The sequence below is a fragment of the Polypterus senegalus genome, chromosome 17 (genome assembly GCF_016835505.1).
Source record: "Polypterus senegalus isolate Bchr_013 chromosome 17, ASM1683550v1, whole genome shotgun sequence".
Lineage (NCBI taxonomy): Eukaryota > Metazoa > Chordata > Cladistia > Polypteriformes > Polypteridae > Polypterus > Polypterus senegalus.
The window spans coordinates 86,590,843-86,611,990 of record NC_053170.1 but is presented as its reverse complement, the minus strand read 5'-3'; the positions used below and the strand labels follow the sequence as shown (position 1 = coordinate 86,611,990).

General features: G+C 38.1%; 1 protein-coding gene across 3 annotated transcripts; it reads right to left on the bottom strand.

Annotated features, from left to right (window-relative positions):
- Window positions 1–1,815: 1,815 nt before the first annotated feature.
- On the bottom strand, window positions 1,816–20,671 carry LOC120517705 (cytochrome c oxidase assembly protein COX11, mitochondrial). 3 transcript variants are annotated; one of them, XM_039740153.1, is made up of 5 exons: window positions 20,575–20,670; window positions 16,259–16,628; window positions 10,890–11,045; window positions 9,179–9,304; window positions 1,816–2,151 (listed from the first exon to the last, which is right to left on the bottom strand). In XM_039740153.1, exons 2-5 carry the CDS (start codon window positions 16,610–16,612, stop codon window positions 1,969–1,971), a joined length of 819 nt encoding a protein of 272 aa, XP_039596087.1. In that variant the 5' UTR covers window positions 16,613–16,628; window positions 20,575–20,670; the 3' UTR covers window positions 1,816–1,968. The 3 variants fall into 3 exon arrangements, with proteins under 3 accessions (XP_039596087.1, XP_039596088.1, XP_039596089.1); XM_039740154.1 differs by having other exon boundaries at window positions 16,259–16,624; window positions 20,575–20,664; XM_039740155.1 differs by lacking the exon at window positions 9,179–9,304 and having other exon boundaries at window positions 20,575–20,671.
- Window positions 20,672–21,148: the final 477 nt, after the last annotated feature.

The following is a 21,148-nucleotide window of genomic DNA, read 5'->3' as shown; positions in this document are numbered from 1 at the left end:
TGACCATGGTGGCCATTTTGAACTCGGCCATTTTGGATCCAACTTTTATTTTTTCAATAAGAAGAGGGTCATGTGACACATCAAATTTATTGGGAATTTCACAAGAAAAACAATGGTGTCCTTGGTTTTAACGTAACTTGATTCTTTCATGAGTTATTTACAAGTTTCTGACCACTTATAAAATGTGTTCAATGTGCTGCCCATTGTGTTGGATTGTCAATGCAACCCTCTTCTCCCACTCTTCACACACTGATAGCAACACCGCAGGAGAAATGCTAGCACAGGCTTCCAGTATCCGTAGTTTCAGGTGCTGCACATCTCGTATCTTCACAGCATAGACAATTGCCTTCAGATGACCCCAAAGATAAAAGTCTAAGGGGGTCAGATCGGGAGACTTTGGGGGCCATTCAACTGGCCCACGACGACCAATCCACTTTCCAGGAAACTGTTCATCTAGGAATGCTCGGACCTGACACCCATAATGTGGTCGTGCACCATCTTGCTGGAAAAACTCAGGGAACGTGCCAGCTTCAGTGCATAAAGAGGGAAACACATCATCATGTAGCAATTTCGCATATCCAGTGGCCTTGAGGTTTCCATTGATGAAGAATGGCCCCACTATCTTTGTACCCCATATACCACACCATACCATCAATTGTTTTGTTCCAACAGTCTTGGAGGGATCTATCCAATGTGGGTTAGTGTCAGACCAATATCGGTGGTTTTGTTTGTTAACTTCACCATTCACATAAAAGTTTGCCTCATCACTGAACAAAATCTTCTGTGTAAACTGAGGGTCCTGTTCCAATTTTTGTTTTGCCCATTCTGCAAATTCAGTGCGCCGATCTGGGTCATCCTCGTTGAGATGCTGCAGTAGCTGGAGTTTGTAAGGGTGCCATTTGTGAGTAGCTAATATCCGCCGAAGGGATGTTCGACTAATGCCACTCTCCAGTGACATACAAAAGATCTACATCCGTAGATAAGGGATGCTCTTAAGATAAAGGTGTATGAGGATGTGAGATACAAAAACACAAATCAGTGCAAACGTTGCTTCGGAATAGTTCGGGTATCACCGTGTGGTCACGTAGGCACAATACATAGAAAAAAAAAGGCAGTGTGCTCCATGGTTACTCTCTCAGGTGGGAGTTAGCATATCATAATCTCTTGGACCAATAGCGTGAGTTTTCCGCATTCGACTTATATGACTGACATTATAAAATACCAGAAATTACACAATAAAATCAAGTCCCGACTTATCCGCGAGTATATATGGTAGATGACATTGTAAAGTACTATTAAAAAGATTTTATTTAATGTAGCCTACTAATACATATAATTACATTTTATTATTGCTGGTATTTCTGACTTTCACTCATTGAAAAATATTTAATAAACTATGTGACTCTCTGATGAAATAACTAAAACATTTTAAATTGCTCCAACACATTTCCCTCTTGGATAATAAAGACTACTAAACCTAACTTACAAAGTATTTAACAATTCTGTCCTGAAACAAACCAGAATGTTATGACATGTATGTTATATTATGTGTATGTAAATGTGAAGAAAAATGTCATAAAATATATACATGTGCACCTTGCACAGCTTAACTTCTTTTCACTTAGGATTTGGGTGGAACATGCACTTGAAGAGTGGTACCCAATGCGTAAGACTCTGACATCACTGCAAAGGTAAAATTGTTTAGTGGTTCAGTTTTGGGAAGGAGGGTACTTACCAAAGATATATTGCAAAATAAATCCCCAAATACCAGAGAAAGAGTACTGCTTCTTACAACTCAGACAATTCAATTGAAAATACATTTTTATCTTCTGACTTCCGTTTATTTTCTTCTAAAATGTTTCCATTAAATTCAAAGAACAGTTTTGACTTTACTTAAAAAGCAAAAAAAAAGTTTTTCTTTTCAAGAGATTAAATTACAGGTCATTATCTGTTTACCTTTCTGACTAGTTAACTGTATCCAGGTAGAGAAAGCTTATGTCCATCTTTAGCTTCAAAAAATGTATAGGAAAGTGTGATGGTGTCCACATTTGCCATTCGAGGATCAGTGTCAAACTCAGGGTCAATATAGAAGAAGACAGGCATGTCCACCTCTTCACTGGGGTTGAGTCTCTGTTCTTCAAAACAGAAACACTGCAAGGTGGAAGGAGAGAGTAATTTATTTATTCTGATCAAGCATGTTAGTCCAAGCTTATCAGGACTGAAACAATGCAATGGTAAAAAAAAAATAAAATGTTATCGTCATTGTCTTTTTTCTTTAAAGGAATACTCTACCCAAAAATATTTTTTTTCATATGTTATTTACCCTATGTAGTTTGTAGTAATGGCTAAACAAATTCTAAATATCATGCTTTCATACTGAAAGGAACAGAGCACAAGATGAAGAAGAAAACAAAAAAATCTCCATATATCTCTTGCTAACGATAGAATATTCCATGCTCTGTAGTTAGATTTACGTGCACACCAGTAAAGAAAGTTTTGCGGGCTCATGAGATAGCTTTTATTATGCACGAGATAGTTTCCCGTGCACACCGGTAAAGAGAGTTTTGTCTGCTCACAAATTATTTTTGAGCATTTGAAATAAGTCTTTCTTTTTTTTTTGCTTCTGTCCCTTTATTAGGGACTGCGTAGAATTTAAAGAAAGAATGTTTCTCATATAACAGAACCCAACGGTGACAAGTGCTGAACAACAGCAAACAACATGACAAATAATTAAAAAAAAACAAAAAACTCTTGTTTTTTGTGTTGCATAATCCACTTATGTGCAAAGCACATATTTATTTTTCTAAAATATTGCTAAACAGATACTTTCAGAAAGGTCAGTGCACATCATAAACAAGAAACAAATTTCTATAATATAGCACTATTAAATTGAAGATCCACCTCTCCTCCTCATTCACTGGTCAAGAGCCCTGCCTTCATTTCACATTTGGATAACTGACAATTAGATTATGCAACATGAGTAATGCAAGATATTTTTTTTCTATTTTTCAATGGATGTTTTTCACATAATTTGTTATAGTACAGCATTGGTCACCATTGGGTTCTATTATTACATAAACATTTTTTTTTCTGTTCTGCATGTAAACATGAGATTAAGTTTTTTTTTTCTCACCATTCACTACTAAATACATGAGGTAAGTAACATATAAAAATATATTTTTGAGTGTAGTATTCATTTAAACCTAAAATGGTTAGTCTAATACTTTTCATACATTACAAAGAAAAAGCAAATAGCAAATCTTCACAGCCACCATTTTCAGTCATCTGTAAAAGGTGTAATGAATAACAAACAATTGTGCAAATACTTTCTACTGAAAATATAATAAGGTAGATGGAAAAATGTCCTAGAATCATACCAGAATATAAAAAATGAATACCTTATAGAAAAAGAATTGACTGAAAGTATAAGTTGAGAAGAAAAATCAAATCAGGTAATTTCGTATAAGGCACAAACATTTCCCAACATTCAGTGCTGAAAATGGACTTGGCCTTTCTTTATTTCCTTTTTAACCTTGTCTCCAGTGAGATGGCAACTGCAATACGAAGCATCTTTCATAAATAAAAATTTTTCACCTTGTGGAGTTCTTACAAGAGAAGAATATATAAACAGCTAAACGTCAGAAGAAAAGACTGACAATGTGGCTGGCTGTGGATTACAGTGTCTATACTGAATTGAGGAAGGATTGCTTGTGTCGTGATGTCGAATGTTAAATGGGACTTCAAAAATATGAAAACATTACATTTTTTTCCTTTAATAATAAGCAATACTATCGAATACTTTATATCAAATTCTGTATCAAGTAACTCCTGAAAGGTAGGATAAACTCAAAATTACTAAAAAAATAAATTCATAAATAATGTACTGCTTTAGAAAAAAAATACAAAAATTTACCACACCTGCATAATTCTGCAGCACTTGTCCGTTCAAGTGAGGAAAGAAGGTGCCAATGCTTTCCTCTAATCTTTTATGTCTGTGACCATGGCTGAAGCCAAACACGTGGCTTTTGCCAAATAAATTCTCATGAGAAAGACCAAAACATCGTCCATACTATTCACTACCAGACTTTCTGAACAACAGTAAAGAGTGACAAGTTTTTCAACATCAAAATGTTTAAGGAGGATGCACCAGTAAGCAGACAGCTATTTACTTAACTTTCAGAGCTTGGAAAATCGATTTTGTTGTTTATAACTGCTATGTTTAGAATGTACTGTTCACTTCAGCATTTATTATTGTTTTATTTTTTAATAAAATATGTGCTTTTCTGTTTCAGAAAATTATTTTCTTAAACTATCAGCTATCAATCCTATTGTAGCTTTTCCCTTTCTACCTGTTGTTTGTTTTCAAATAATACAAGTTGTAAGGAAGACTTGAATTAAAATATTTAATTCTCTCTTTACAAAATTGAAGTACAGTTATAGGTTTATCTAAAGCAAAACAAAGTATTGGTGGTTTTTAGAGAGTTTCTGTAAGGTATATCTTATTCTAAAATTGTGTTTAAATGCTACTGTGAAAGTCAAGATAAACAATATTTACAAAAAGAATTACTTTTCCGGATATTGCTTATGATTGTTTTATGTTTCTTGTCATTTCTGCAGTTAACAATGGCTTCTTTATTTTTAACACTACACATGGATTGGATTTGATTTAGTTTAATCTACTTCTTGTTTTATCATTTTTAAAAACTGTAAAAAATAAGATATAAATAAACCATAGGTGTCATGTTCTTAATTTTATTCATCCATCCATCCATCCATCCATCCTTTTCCGCTTATCCGAGGTCGGGTCGCGGGGGTAGCAGCTTAAGCAGAGAGGCCCAGACTTCCCTCTCCCGGGCCACTTCTTCCAGCTCTTCCGGGAGAATCCCAAGGCGTTCCCAGGCCAACCGGGAGACATAGTCCCTCTAGCGTGCCCTGGGTCTTCCCCGGGGCCTCCTCCCGGTTGGACGTGCCCGGAACACCTCACCAGGGAGGCGTCCAGGAGGCATCCTGATCAGATGCCCGAGCCACCTCATCTGACTCCTCTCGATGCGGAGGAGCAGCGGCTCTACTCTGAGCCCCTCCTGGATGACTGAGCTTCTCACCCTATCTTTAAGGGAAAGCCCAGACACCCTGCGGAGGAAACACATTTCAGCCGCTTGTATTCGCGATCTCGTTCTTTCGGTCACTACCCATAGCTCATGACCATAGGTGAGGGTAGGAGCGTAGATCGACTGGTAAATTGAGAGCTTTGCCTTACGGCTCAGCTCCTTTTTCACCACGACAGACCGATGCAGAGCCCGCATCACTGCGGATGCCGCACCGATCCGCCCGTCGATCTCACGCTCCATTCTTCCCTCACTCGTGAACAAGACCCCGAGATACTTGAACTCCTTCACTTGGGGCAAGATCTGTCCCCCAACCCTGAGAGGGCACTCCACCCTTTTCCGGCTGAGGACCATGCTCTCGGATTTGGAGGTGCTGATTCTCATCCCAGCCGCTTCACACTCAGCTGCGAACCGATCCAGAGAAGCTGAAGATCACGGCCTGATGAAGCAAACAGGACAACATCATCTGCAAAAAGCAGTGACCCAATCCTGAGTCCACCAAACCGGACCCCTTCAACATCCTGGCTGCGCCTAGAAATTCTGTCCATAAAAGTTATGAACAGAATCGGTGACAAAGGGCAGCCAAGGCGGAGTCCACCTCAGAGTCCCCAGGCTCTGCTTCCTCATTGGAAGGCATGTTAGTGGGATTGAGGAGGTCTTCGAAGTACTCCTCCCACCGACCCACAACGTCCCGAGTCGAGGTCAGCAGCACACCATCCCCACCATATACGGTGTTGACACTGCACTGCTTCCCCCTCCTGAGACGCCGGACGGTGGACCAGAATCTCCTCGAAGCCGTCCGAAAGTCGTTCTCCATGGCCTCTCCAAACTCCTCCCATGCCCGAGTTTTTGCCTCAGCAACAACCGAAGCCGCGTTCGCTTGGCCTGCCGGTACCTATCAGCTGCCTCCAGAGACCCACAGGACAAAAAAGTCCTATAGGACTCCTTCTTCAGCTTGACGGCATCCCTCACTGCCGGTGTCCACCAACGGTTTCGGGGATTGCCGCCACGACAGGCACCGACCACCTTGCGGCCACAGCTCCGGTCAGCCGCCTCAACAATAGAGGCACAGAATATGGCCCATTCGGACTCAATGTCCCCACCTCCCTCGGGACGTGGTTGAAGTTCTGCTGGAGGTGGGAGTTGAAGCTACTTCTGACAGGGGACTCTGCCAGCCGTTCCCAGCAGACCCTCACAACACGTTTGGGCCTACCAGGTCTGACCGGCATCTTCCCCCACCATCGAAGCCAACTCACCACCAGGTGGTGATCAGTTGACAGCTTAATTTTATTTATGTATTATATTTAGAACCCTTAAAAGCATTTATTTCTGTCTATCATAGGAAGTTTCCTTTAACACTGGGTTGAAAATACAACACTGACTGCTTTACAAAACAAACAATACTAAGTTGATTTCTAGGTGTCCATGGAGATTCTTCCATTTAATGCACATTCTACTCCTAAATTTTAAACTGCAAAGGGACTATGTCCTTTATAAACTGTGCTAAAAAAATGATTGTTGTTTTAAGGTGCATGGCTCATATTTTTTCTTTATTTGATATTTTACTTTATGACTTGGCAGCTTTAATGTTAAGATCTTACTGCTCTTATATAACACCTTTAGGTGATATACTGAGGTGGTGGTCAGGAAATGATTAGTTTAACACTACACAAAACAAATGAAGAAAAATAGGCCAGACTTCCTTCTGTCAGCTCTGAAATGCAGATATTCGTATCAACATGCGTCTCCCCTCATATACATTTGCGAAATACCTTTAGGTGTCAAAACATGAGGGCTCTAGTTGCAAACTGAAAATGCAATTCTAAACCTATCCTTTGAAGACTAAAAAGCAATAGCTATGACATTTTATGTAAAGTGGAAACCTAAACTTAATAGTCTGGTTTACTATATGAAGATATGCGTGATACCTGCTGTGTCTACCACCCTAACCAACCTCCCTCTAAACTGTGAGCACTACTGCAGCTTGCAAATTTGACAGAGGTCTTAACTTAAAAGGAAATGTGTTGCATTTGACTATTTTAAAGATAAAGTGCAATGTATTGAGGAGAAACATCTATTTGTTGTAAGAATATTTACCGTATAAGGGCAAGCAAAAGTGAGAAATTATACTTCCGAGATGTTTAAACTGATTGACTCTCATTTTATTGTTCCTAAATGAAGGGGTAGAATGATGTAATAAATATTAGCTTAAACTGTTTTCTTCACCAATGAGTACAGATTCCTTTCTCATCAACCAAACCAGAGGACTAGCAAAAAAATGAGTTTGAGTTTTTAATGTCTGGAAAACATTCGGGATTAAATCACTTAGAGATCTGTACATAGACAATGTCTTTGCATCCTACAAAGAATTACACTCCAAATTTAACTTTCAAGCAACACATTTCTTTCACTACCTTCAAATGATAAACTTTGTTAAACAAAACCTGCCCAATTTTCCTCACCTCCCACCTACCACCATGCCGGAAACAATATTGATCAGTCCTGAGGACTCAGATAGTATTTCTGTAATATATAAAACCATTTTACAGGTCCTCCCTTTCAAAGATCCAAGAGGACACTGGAAAAAAGATCTCTCACTCAGCATCTCAGAAAAGGAGTGGAAAATAGCAATGCAGAGAAGTCACTTGAGCTCCATATGCTCCAAGCATAGAATTATTCAACTCAAAATTATATATCGAGCGCATCTCTCTCGTTTAAAACTGTCCAAAATGTTTCCAGGGCAAGATTCAACCTGTGAACGCTGCAATCAAGTTCCGGCCTCACTGGGTCACATGTTTTGGGCCTGCGCCAAATTAACATCATTCTGGACAAAAATCTTTAAATGCCTCTCAGACAGCCTTGGTATCAAAATCCCTCCTAATCTACTAACAGCTGTGTTTGGTGGACTCCCAGATGGGCTTAAAGTGGAGAAGGACAAACTGTGATCGTCTTTACTTCACTATTGGCACGTAGACTTATCTTGCTCAACTGGAAGAATCCTAACTCTCCCCTGTTAAGTCTGTGTGTAAATGATGTTATATACTATTTGAAATTGGAAAAAAATCAAATTTGTACTTAAGAGGATCTGCGCTTTAATTTGAACACTGTTTTGTTTTTTGCTGGTTTTAAAATACTTCTCACCTTTGTGGTCTATGGCCAGCTTGTCATCCCGGCCAATACCCCCAAGGCCGCCAGATGGAGCTCTCCCTGCAGCATGGAGGTGCCCCGGATACCAGTAGGAAATCATGGACAATGGTGTTTTCCTCTGCAGACCTGCTGGATACCACAGGTGCCAACAGAGGACTATGCAGGGACGCCCAGAGAGTCACATGTGCCCTATAACCCGGAAGTACGTCATAGGCAAAGTGACATCGGAAGTGACATACTTCCAGGATGAAGAAGAGGATTTTTATCTGACCCGGAAGTGATAAGGAGTCACATGGACTGAAGGATGAGAAATACTTCTGGGTCAGGGACTATAAAAGACTCTTGAGGAACACCAGGGCGTGGAGCTGAGCTGGGTGGAAGGGTGGCAACACGTCTGGGAGTGGAGGATTGTATTGATTTATAATTATTGGTATTTGTATGAGTATTGTGGAGAGGAGGGTGCTTTGTGCACTGTATATTATTAATAAAGTCAACTATTGGACTTTTACCTGGTGTCTGACGTATTGTCCGAGGGTTCAAGAGGACGACAGTGCCCACTATCTGTCACTCCTTCCAGGAAAGAAGGAAGTGCATACATAGAAAGAAGGATTTAGGATTAATTTTTTTTTTAAATCTTATTTTATTTTAACAGGCCGGTTAATCCGTCTGCCGGTTAATGCAAGGCCAGTTAAGAGGGATTGTACTGTATCTATTTACTTATTTTTACTAGCTTTAAGTTTTACTCTGCTGGCCTAGCTCTCTTTCTCAGGGGTGGGGGTTGATTTGTTTTGTATCTTTTTTTTGGTAAAACTTGACTTATTTGTATGGAATGTTATTTGATTTTAATAAATTCAATAAAGTTAAAAAAAAAAAAAGTTAGGTCATTGACTCAGCTGCAGTTCTCAAGTGGCAAGTGTAATACATACCTGGATTTTGTTGAAATACTGGCCAGCTTCAAAGGGAACAATGTTGTAGGTAGAAATCCCAATTATAGGCTTGTTGGTTGGATTTTTTGCCTTATAAAAAGCTAAGGCAGTCTCTCCTGGAACTACCTACAAAAGGACGTTTTAGTAAGGCTCAAAATAATACACTACAATAATATAAAGACAAAATTACAAAGGATATAGAGTGAAAAATGAAAAGGGGTCACAGTTGCATATGCTGTGGAACCCATTAAAGACTGAGATATTTAAACTGTAGAACCCTGTTTGATAGCATGAAGGTTTTTAGTACCCTGTTCCACTTGTGAGTTATGACTGACAGAAATAAAAACTCCCTTATTCTCAAAAGGATTCTTACTACTCTTGAGGAGGAAATACTAAATCCTTACAGCTTGCTTACAAAAGTTAGGCAGGTTTCATTTCGGAATTCTACGCGTAATGGTCATAACTGGAACCTACTTACGTACATATATACGGCCATAGCCTGCAGCTCGGTCGCCGTGTGAGGCGGAGTTGTGTCCCTCATCGTCACACCTCCCACGTAACTGAGTGCCTGCCCATATAAGGCCGTCCGTTAGCAGCAATCCAATAGACACGCTGCAGCTAAATATTCGTGGGTGAAGGACTGTGCTTATGCAAACGAAGGTGCAAGAGAAACTTTTAAGTGCCGGGACTTAGCTAACATTAAATAAAGCCATAGACATCGCAAGATCGCACGAGATAGCACAAGCACAGCTGAGAACCTTCGATGCATGTTCTCCGAGCGGCTCACGTGAACTGACTGTGAACGCAGTATGCAGAGAACAAGCAAGAGCTCCAAAGAGCGCTGAACAAAAAATGCATTACACAATTGAGAAGGCAGCAAAAGAATATGAAGCGAATGACGCATACAAGCATATTCATAAGTGCAACTACTGCGGAAACAAAGCACGGTGTAAACCGTAAGTTCAACTTAAATTCATAGACACGCTGCTGCTGGCGTTTGTCATGCCTACAACGAATATGATATTCGTGAGATACAAGTTTAATGAGAAGACGCAGGGTATAAACGAGACTTTTGATCACTTTGTAACGGAGTTAAAATTGCTGGTGAAGGACTGTGCTTATGCAAATGAAGAGATGGTCAGGGATAGAATAGTGTTTGGCACAAACTCAGTAAAAGTGCGAGAGAAACTTTTTTATGTTCATAGAAACGCTGCCGCTAAATATTCGCAGGCAAATCCACAACTTAATACCTGGAATGCCTGTTGAACATCTTAGATTCACGAGTACCGATTTGGGTACTGATCACTTCGAAGAATGAAATCTGTTATCTTTACAACGGTTGACAACGAAGATGAGATTGTCAGGGATAGACTAGACAAACACGGAATGTAACTTGAACACAACACATCCTCCAAATGCGAACCTGATTGAAACAAATAATGATAATCAAATCCTTGATGACAGCAACACTCATAACAGTCACAAAACAATTACATTGACAATCATGTTACGTTATTTTTAAAATGTTTCCTTTTCTTTTTCATAACTTCTTTAACACACTACTTCTCCGCTGCGAAGCGCGGGTATTTTGCTAGGTATGAATAAATGCACTATTAAACATTTGAGAAAAATTACCTATTTGGTATGAAACATGGCAGAGTCCTTATTCGGTGTTTTGTATTAACTATTGTAGAGTCCTTTTATTACTCACATATATTTCTGTCTGTTGGGGACGAAAATTCCACTGCAAGCTGGCATGAACATCTGCATTAAAGGTGACTTTCAGCACACGGTCCTTTACTGGCTGCATGTTTTCTATCTGATCTGAACTGTGTCCTGCAACAGCCGTACCTCCCAGTCCCGTAGCCTGAAAAGTCAAAAATTACATTGTGATCTGCTGTTTTATATTTTTTTTTGCTAAAGGCAGTACTATCCAAACATTTTTTGGATAACCTCATAACCCTTAGGTGATACACAGGTAACCCATTACAAATGGCCCAATGCACAAACTACATGATATTAATACATAAGAAGAATTTAAGCATGAGTGAAGATGTAAAATAGTGAAATAAGAGACCAAGAATAGAAAAAAAACACACAATATTATCTGGCATATTTCTGACCAAAGATGTGGCATAAGTGGCTTGCTGTATATTAGTGCTGATGCCACTACTTCTCATTTCCAACAAAAATTATTTAAAAAACAAATTCTATCTTGCTTAAAGGCATACCATTCTTAAACATGCTTAATCCAGTTTGGGTTTTCAGAGGTAGAAAGCTAGTGTGGCAGCAACGGATGCAAGGCAGGGAACAGTCCTAGAAAGAGCACCAGTCCATGGCAGGGCCAACACAAATACACAAACACACACCCCTTCACCCACCTACTCCCAGTGGGCCAGTTTAGAGCTTCCAATTAACCTAAATCAGGTTTTGCTTGCCTATATTTCTACACTGTAATACAAAAGGTACAAGCAAACAAAATTTTTTTAATGGTTTAAAAATTAAAAATGGCACAATAAGCATAAATTTTTTTTAAAAAGTACCTGTATTATCATTGTAAATTGGACTAATTTGCTGTATGATTTGCCTTTAATACTGATTGATTGTTTCTGAAAAACTGTTCTTCTGTCTACTACAACCCACTGCAAAGGTTGAACTATGGAACAGCAAAAGCACAGCTCAGGAGGTGCAAAAAACAGTTCCTAAAATTTCAGTCAAGAACCTCACTAAGAAACAGAATGGTCTGTGACAAAGCTTTACATACAGTATATTTGGTTGTCCCCTCAGGACAAATGCTCAAGATGAGGGGAAAGAGAGTCATTAAGTATCCAATGGAAACTTTAACAAACCTAAAGACCTTTATGTAATAAATCAGTTCATTTCATAACAATATTCCCATTTATGTCGTATGTGAATGTTGTCAGGAAAAGGTGACTATATATAAAAAAGCGCAAATGAATCATATCTGAGAAATGCATAAATATACTGGAGATTCCAAAGCTATTACTAAAAACTAGCTATACTACCCATTTAAGATGGGTTGAAATGTAGAACAAACATAGTCCTCAGCTTCAATGTTTGCAGTGCACCATCTATTGGAATGTTTTTGTAATGCATGTAGTTCTAAAATGCATTCCATTTATGATGCATCACAAACATTTCTAGTAATAAAATGCATTGCCACATGTTTGCGATGCAATGCATATGTCTTTGTTAAATGCCATTTGGTATGGGATTCATAAAAGCATTGTTAATGCTTGTGATGTGCCATCTTTTGGAATGACAAATGTAATGCATTTTACTACTACAAATGCTCAATTTGTTGGAATGACTGTGACATTGCAACTAGATGGGCACACAGACACAATAACACATGTTTTATTAACTCTTTGAGGGCTGAATATTTTTTGCAGAAAACACAGTTTTCTGAAAAGCACCCAAAGCCAGAGTCTCACACATAAATCAACCTAAAATATCAGTTGCTGGGATGCTCACGGGCGGTATGACTGCTGGCAAGGACCTTGTGGCAGGATGGCTGCCAGGCTGTCTTCGCATGATGGAGGTGGGGACGGTAGCAGTAGTCGCGGTCACAGCGCAACGCAATCTGGTTTGTACCTCATGTCATTATGAGTGGCGGTCTACACCTACACACCACACATCGGCACCACGACTAGCTGAAGATTGATCAGCAGATGCCGGTACCTCACTTTCGTTTTCGATCTCGATATCCAGATCATTTGGGACAGGTCAGAGTCCAATTCAGCAATAATATACGAAACATCGTCCTTGGAGTAGTTCTCTTCAATCTCTCACCAGATGTCAATGCCGTTTTTCTCGTTGTTTGCTCTTCACTGCTTCCGCAGGCGCAGTGAATCTCGGTCAAACCAAAAAAACTCACTTTCCTTCTAGCAAAGACAGTCAAACGAAAACATAATGGCGGGTTTTGTCACCATTTGCAGTTGCTTACTGCTCTCAACCCCTACCTGCTCATAAAATTTGACATCTGCCCTGAAAGAGTTAAGGTAGAGGTTTTTACGGTCTGATGAAACTTAAGAACAAAAAATGTTTGCACAACAAAACACACAAAATATGCCACCTGCATTCCAAAACCTGGTGCAGGTGGTATTTTTCAGGAATGAATAGAAACAATAAGGAACAACATTACTGGCAGATTCCTGAAGAATGCCTTCTCCCCTTTATTTGAAAGGTGTACAATGTGAAGAAAGGTTACATTTCAATATATTAAGCACATGGATTTCAATTTAAAAAGGTGCTTCAAGAAAGGGTAAACCATCATCTAAAACGTTACCTAGTTTTGTTCCCATTTCTCTTTTAGATATGAAAATATGAATATGTTTTCTTTGTACTTGAGCTATATGTGTTACAATGAACTTCAGTTTTTATGGCAACAAATATAAGAAACCTGAAGTTTATTTATCTTTCTGAGGCTACTAAGACTGTTTTTTTCTGTGCTGCAAGGCAATCTAGCAGTACATTTTAGAACTTTAAGCTTGTAGTTTGAAGTTTAAAGTAGGTATTTACCTACTGAAACGATGTTGCCTGCCAAATACACAGATAACAAGCAAGCAAGAAGGTGACTTAATATTTTAAAAATATAAAGTTAATAATAATAAGAATGCTTGAGACTATAGCAAAATACCAGAATCTGGATCAATGTTTAACCAACAAGAAATGGCCTATGACAAATTAATTAAAATAATTTTAAACTACTTAACAAAATACACTACTTCCCAGATATATGATATGTAAAAATGCATTAATATTTTGCCTACTTTAAAAGACTCTGCTTTTTGTAAGATTTCCTGTAAACCTGATAGGAAGTAGAACTGTTGTTTATAATGCAGTAAATAACCAAAGACTGCCCCTTAAAGGATTTTAAGAAAACTGCAACAAAAAAGCTTATGTAGTTACTGGCTAACAACAGATACATTTTCCTTTGTTACAGGCAGTGTTCAGGAACATTACTTTTAAAAGTAACACGGCTACATTACTCATTACTTACAAGAAAACCTAACTAAATATGTTATATAGGTACTTATTATAAAATGTAATGCGTTACAAACAGTGCAATTTTATTTTGTTTCTTTTATATGAAAATTAGCACGTCACATTTGTTAGAATATCCTATATGAACCCTTATGAAACTGACCAGAAACATAGCTAAAATTTCTTCTATTTTATTAATACGTTTAGTCCTTTATGTACTGTGAAGTAAACAAAATCTATCTATCCTCTTTTTCCATCCCCAACATGAGCCCCTGAAGATTTGATTTGATGGACATTACCATTGCAGCTCCAGATCACACAAATTCAAAATGTGTGTTTGCAAAAAACTGGATTAAAACTAAATTAACATTTACATATAGGTTTTGGTTCTTGGATTGCACAAAGCACACTGTTTTCTGTTTGGCTGTGTGATTGTGCTCTGCAAAAGGCTGGCATACCGTCCAGCACATTTGCTTCTTGCCCTTCACCCAATACTGCTGAGAAAATGACTGGCTCTGCAACTGGGTAGATCAAATCTACATTTCAGCATATGCAGGATTAAATGTATATTTAATGTTTTTGTTCGGTCCTTATCACTTGATTGCCCGCTACACGCGTGCTTTGCCTCTCCATCAGCTGTCATCAGAGGACTGCTGCAAGCAGAAGGGGGAGGAGCAAAAGCTTTAGCTTCATCAAAAATTTTGATATCTGGTTTTCAACGGATCTCGAAATTTTAGGCTCCCCTGATACCAAAAATATTGATATCTCAATGATGGGTTTGTGTTTGTCAGTGTGGCACAGTTTCTCGAGGATGGTCCTGAACTAAAACAGCTGGACGGAAAAATACCAAACTTAAAACTTAAGCTCACTCCCATAAAAACTTAAAAAAAATTGAGACGTGAGTGTTTTTCGGCTTACGCTGTTAGCATCGTACTTACAGACTACATGGGTGAACTAGTTTGGTTGTGCGCGGCGGAAGTACACGGCGTTTTTTGGTTGAGGGAGTTGCCAAACTAGTTTGGTTGCACGTGGCACAAGTGTTCCGTTTGTGTTGCCTTTTTTGGCGACTTTTTGGCCTTTATCATGGCTCCTAAACGAAAGTCAGAGTCTTCAGATGGTAGTGCTTCGAAGAAGAGGAAAGCCATCACAATGGAAGTGAAATTAGACATTGTAAAGAGATCAGAAGGAATAAAGGTAAGGAATTTTTTTTTTCATTAATTTTTTCTGTTACTACAGTACAGTATATTTATGTCCTTTTTCTTTTTCTGTGGTTTAGTTGTGTTTTTATGTTCTAGATTATGATTTTGCAAATGTGTTAGGATAAGTAAGTGACTTAGGCTAGGGTGTATTTTGACTTACACCAAAATTCGGGTTACATCACTGTTGTAGGAATGGAACTGTGTCGTAACCCAAGGACGCCCTGTATATATGTTTGGTATCATTCTTTTCAGAATTTATCAAACTTTAATGTGATGTTGTTAGATTTACAGATTCTTATTCCGTTTTTAAATTCTAAACTAAAAAATATCAAGAACTCACGTACGCGAGACAGGACTTTGTGCCAAGTGATTTAACCATGCCTGGCGCCGGAAATAGAAGACAAAGAGTAGGACAGCTGCTCTGCAGGCTTTTAAATGTTTGAAGCACCGCGCGAGATGCAGATCATGTGGCACGGCGGCAGCAGCAAGCCAGCAGCTAATTGAGCAAAGATGAGGTAAAAAAACAAAACAAAACTGTATTTGTTTCCCATTGTGTCACCGTTTTAAGAGGGGGTTTCGGAGGAGCGACTGTGTCTCCTTCATAATGCGACTGGCAGAGACGGGAAGTGGCTGGCGAGCAGGGGGGTACCCCCTAGTAACATTTTAAAATCTTCTTTAACATAGTCAGGGTAACAAGGGTTTGGGGTCTATTTATGTATGCACATGCACACATACACTCACTCTCTCTCTCAGACAGGGTTACTTTTCTTGGAAAGCCATGTAGACATGGTATGAGCATGCAGAAGCCCTGTGTGAGAATGTGAAGAAGACAGTAACTAGTGCACAACTCTCAAAAGCTGAAGTTTTTACTTGCCTGACAATAGAGTCTGTAAAGCGGCACTGCTGCATAGGACAGACCAATCATCCCAACTCCAGCTGCTGCAATGTATGTCAGCACTGTTTTATTTCTCTTCTGCCATTCTTCCTTCTGGTGTTTGGTGAAAGGATTGTGACCCCTCTTCATTCCCTGGACCCGAGACAGAACATGCTGCAGGCTTTTTCGCTGACAGAGGAGCTGGTTGTTACAGGCACGAAAGGTTCCAGAACACACCAAATATGTCAGTCCTCTGGTGCAGTACTGACAATATGCAGACAGAAAGGGCAATCTGCTGTTGGATATATATACAGTCCAGCTGCTCAGATTGGACAGCTTTTTCCACAGCATCATGGGAGACTGTAACTATCTTAGGGATGATAAAGAAAAGACAAATTACCTGTATTATTAATGTATATTCAAATATATTTTAAGTAATATAAACCGTATCTGGAGAATTCTAGCATGCATGTCATTTACATGTAAGAGAATGCATGCACACAAAAAATAATAACTTAGCACACAAAATACAAACTACTGACATTGTAAAGTATTAACTTTTTAATGTATATATCAAAAATCTTTCTCTATAAATCACAACATGATTGGCAAGCCTACGGCATCTCTCCCTGCAGAAATACATAAAAATGGAGTGTGATTGTGTGTGTGTGTATATATATATATATATATATATATATATATATATATATATATACACAGAAAGACAATTAGATGTTGGAATGCTGATTCAACGGAAGACAAGGATAGATTTTTCACAGAAATTTTCCTGATTATCTGGTTATATTAAATTCTCTGCTTTCAAACCAAACAATGAAAATTGATTAGTTTGTTTTGAACAGATTTTACATAAACTGCTGCATGACAATAAATGCTGCTATATGAAAAATGCATATCCTTAAAATGGTTAATATCAAGATCAAAATAGGTAAACAAATAGATGGATTTTTTATTAAATACATGAAAACAAAATTAATGGCAATATGCATAATCATTGTTAAAGCAAAGGAAAAACAATAATAGTGGTTACTAGAAAAAGTGGTCTGGATAAGGCCAGCTATTATAAAAGTTCTGCATCAAAGGCTAAAAACTGAATGATCAATGGGAAAGCTGTTCCCACTAACTAAGCAATCTAATCCATCACTTACACATTGGTAGAGTTTCAGGTTTTGATAAAATGCACTTGTGTGGTTTTCAGAGCATAATGGAGAGCACAACCCATATGAGCTTTCTCTGTTGTGAAGACTTATTAGGCTTGACCTAACTACTCTACAAGAAAATTATATGTAATACAGTACTTAGAATTTACAATTAAGTCCTCCATATCAGCATGATGTATAAAACCTACAGAGTAAGAATTCATACAGTTTGGCTAATGCACTGGATTTAAAATCCCAACGCTTGGTTAAACCTCATCTTCGATTGACTGCATGTTCCGTAACATGTCACTTAACTTGCCTGTGCTCCAACTTAAAAAAGAACTATATCTCCTTGGAAATTTCATAAGACAATGAGCCTCAGATATAGTGCCATCAGTTAATTGTTAGGTACTTTTCTACTAGCATTATGTGACTATAAGCAAGTCACTTTACCTCCCTGTGTTGTAACTGGAAAAACAAAAAAATCTAACCAATTGTATCTTAAATATTGTATATTGCCTTGGATAAAAGCATCAGATAAGTAAGAAATAATATTATTAGTTCAGTAGAGCTTCTTACTCTTGGACATGCTATACACACTTGCACATGAGTAAAAAATTCCTACATTAAATCAATTCCTGCTTTTCCTAGTGACCTGGCATTAGTTTATTATCACTGCAAAACACAATGTTACAGGCAAGTGTATTCTTTTTTAATTAAAATGGGTAATCAGAACTTTCTTTTTTATTCATAGCTATAGGGAAACAAAGTGCTAACACTGAATTGTGGTTTATGCAATGAGTCGAATGATTTTACTTTTGGAGTTGTTTTCTTTAGCGCTTGTAGTGGATGAAAATAACTGCACAACTGCTTCTGGTCCCAGCTTGAGCTGGATCCGAGGATGCCACATCTGCCTCTAATTCTCTCTCTTTTTTTGCTTCTAGCACAGCAACATCAACACTCACAGCCACAGCATTCTACACCTTCACTGGAGCTTTGTAGCGCTTGCTAACCACTGAGCTTTGCATCTTCCTTGAGCTTCTCATTTCAATTTCATACCTGACTGCAAATGCCAAACGTGATTGCATCTCCTTTTTCCTGTTCAGGACACCACCCATTCTTCACTTGTCCTTCCACTCTATTTTCTAGTGCTGCTGTTTGCGTGTCCTTGTCAAACAGTTCTGCTGAGTTCTTTGTTTGCATAAATACACTTCTAAGTGCAGCATTAGCATAATATTAATACATTCTGACAAATAAAACATTTATTGACAAATAAAAACATGGGTTGGCTAATATTATTTTTTCTATAACATTATCAAATTTCAATCATATCAGTCAAAACATTTTTTGAGATTTTGGGGTTTTTAGTTTTTCTATTGTAGGGGAGATTTTACCCCTAAATATTGATGTATCTAAATATTCTTTATTGGTGGATACCTATTGCTTTTGATGTACAATCTTGACGAATTTCAGCTTTTTAACTAAACAGAAAATAGTGTTTTTGTTGATGAGTTCTTGATTACCTTTTAATAATGCTAATGGAGAGTGTTTTTTCATCAAAGGGGGCTATTGCATGCATATATATATATATATATATATATATACACACACACATATACAGTACATATATACATATACACAAATATCTACTCTCTCTCTCTCTATATATATATATAGATTCCTAAGCCTAAAAGTACAAGACTTTGTGCAACGATTTAAATTGGGCTTATTTTAAATGTTCCAAGCACTGTGTGAGATGCAGATCACATGGCACGGCTGCAGCTGATCAAGCAAAGAGGAGGTTAAAAAAAAAACAAACCTGTATTTGTTTCCCATTGTATCAGCGTTTAAGAGGGGGATTCAGAGGAGCAACCGTGTCTCCTTGGGGTGCATTCAGCCCCCATCTTCACAACGCGAGCAGCAGAGATGCGAAGTGATGTGATGTATATATACATACATACTAACAGGAAAGTCTCATCAGGGTAATTCCATGTCAAATCATCACACTTTTGGACCTCAATGTCAAAGATTTAAACGAAACTTGGCATGCTGATTTGGTCATAAGACTAAATGTAACTGAAATTGCATGTGTTGGGGGTATGGGGAGGTCAAGACTTTGACTGGCTATACTGTACCTCCCTAAATATAAGTTGCACATAAATGGTTCTTATAGAGTTTTAAAGCTCTTTTTCAGCTCATTCTCATTCAGATTTTGCTGCAAAGAACACCCAAATAAAAAGATTACATAGGTAGGGATATGCATTTTGCCCTTGTGTGATTTTCTGTAATGAATTTACGTGAGGTTTGTGGATGTTGTGGGCCCACAGTTGGCTACTGTCTACACCAGCAGAAGCGTTGCTCATATTGTATTGTTAGTTGCTGATTCTCACTGCTTATTCTTTCAGTCACTGTCACTGATGTAATACGTTTTGTCTAAAAGCCACACTGGGGTTTCATAGCGCAGATTTCTATGGCCCATAACACGTTGCACTGATGCAATTCGTGCTTGCTATATGTCGCTACTTGAGAGGTGAGGGATTTGTGTTAACAGGAAGTTCACATTAGTTTAACCACCCCAGTTAACAGTGCAGTCACCGCTGTACCACAATCATGCTCACACTCTAAATGGTCCTGTAATGGTGTGGGCTTTTAATGGCATTATGTGAAGGATTAAATTTATTATTGGTTTACTGTTGTCATCTCACAAAAAAATTTAAATATACCAAACAACTTCGGATCGTTTGATTACTTTTTTTTTTTAAAGAAAAACAGCTTCAAAGAACAATAATTGTGGGTGTTTAAAATAATTCAATTTTCATGCTGTGCCGAACAATCACTTCGCCGGAGAACAAACTTGATTACCACACTTCAGTTGTGTTTAAAGCTTAAAATAGATTAATGCTCGCTAATCGCTACCTTAATACCCACAAATTATCGATATTACCCCAATTAGTAAGCCATGAAACAAATCATAATCCTCCTTTAATTCACATAGAACAAAAAATCAAGAGGAGCACAATTGCGATGAAATAGAATTTATTTCATTTTACGGCTACAACGTCAAAATTGTCCACTTATTATGACTACTAAATCCACCTTTTTTACTCGAACTAGATGGGACTTAGACAATGGACAGGTAAGGTTCAGACGGTCACATACCCACACCCGTACATCTCAACGTTGCACATGTAGTAATTGACGTTCACTCAATGTCGTTCGCCAGTAGTATTTTTGCAAAGACGTTCCGACAACATTTTATGTCCGAACGCCAACAGCGAACAGCGCCACTTGAGTTCCAGAAAAAAATATCCCCGACTCTGAAGCCAACGCAATAAAGTTCTAGGAGGAAAAAACTGCATGGACTTGGTCCGTACATAATTCCCTGTATATTTTACTGAAATCATTTTACAATACATCAGATGGTACAATAACGTACAATCAAATAATTCATATATGATATTTACTATGTGCATAAATAAATGCTGAGTAAAATGAGCAGAAAACCGAATAAATTCAGCAGCTCCAATAACAATTAATTTAAAAATGGACACATTGAGTCAAATGAAGAAACCAAGCCGCATAGACAGACAGATTGGTACAGGGGCTCATTTAGGAAGTTGTGGTAATAGTCCAATAGAAATATTTAAAGAATTTACAGATTGCATTAAATTACTGAGAAAGATCATTAAGTGGTGATAATTGATGTATTATATTAATTATTACACAGATAGAT

Excerpts from the sequence above, each read along its gene's own strand:
- LOC120517705 (XM_039740153.1), bottom strand. The coding sequence starts at position 16,612 with ATGATGCTGTGGAAAAAGCTGTCCAATCTGAGCAGCTGGACTGTATAT. Across the intron at positions 11,046-16,258 it reads TTTACAGACTCTATTGTCAG|GCTACGGGACTGGGAGGTAC; the intron begins GCAAGTAAAAAC and ends TTGACTTTTCAG. Across the intron at positions 2,152-9,178 it reads AGTATTTCAACAAAATCCAG|TGTTTCTGTTTTGAAGAACA; the intron begins GTATGTATTACA and ends TCCACCTTGCAG.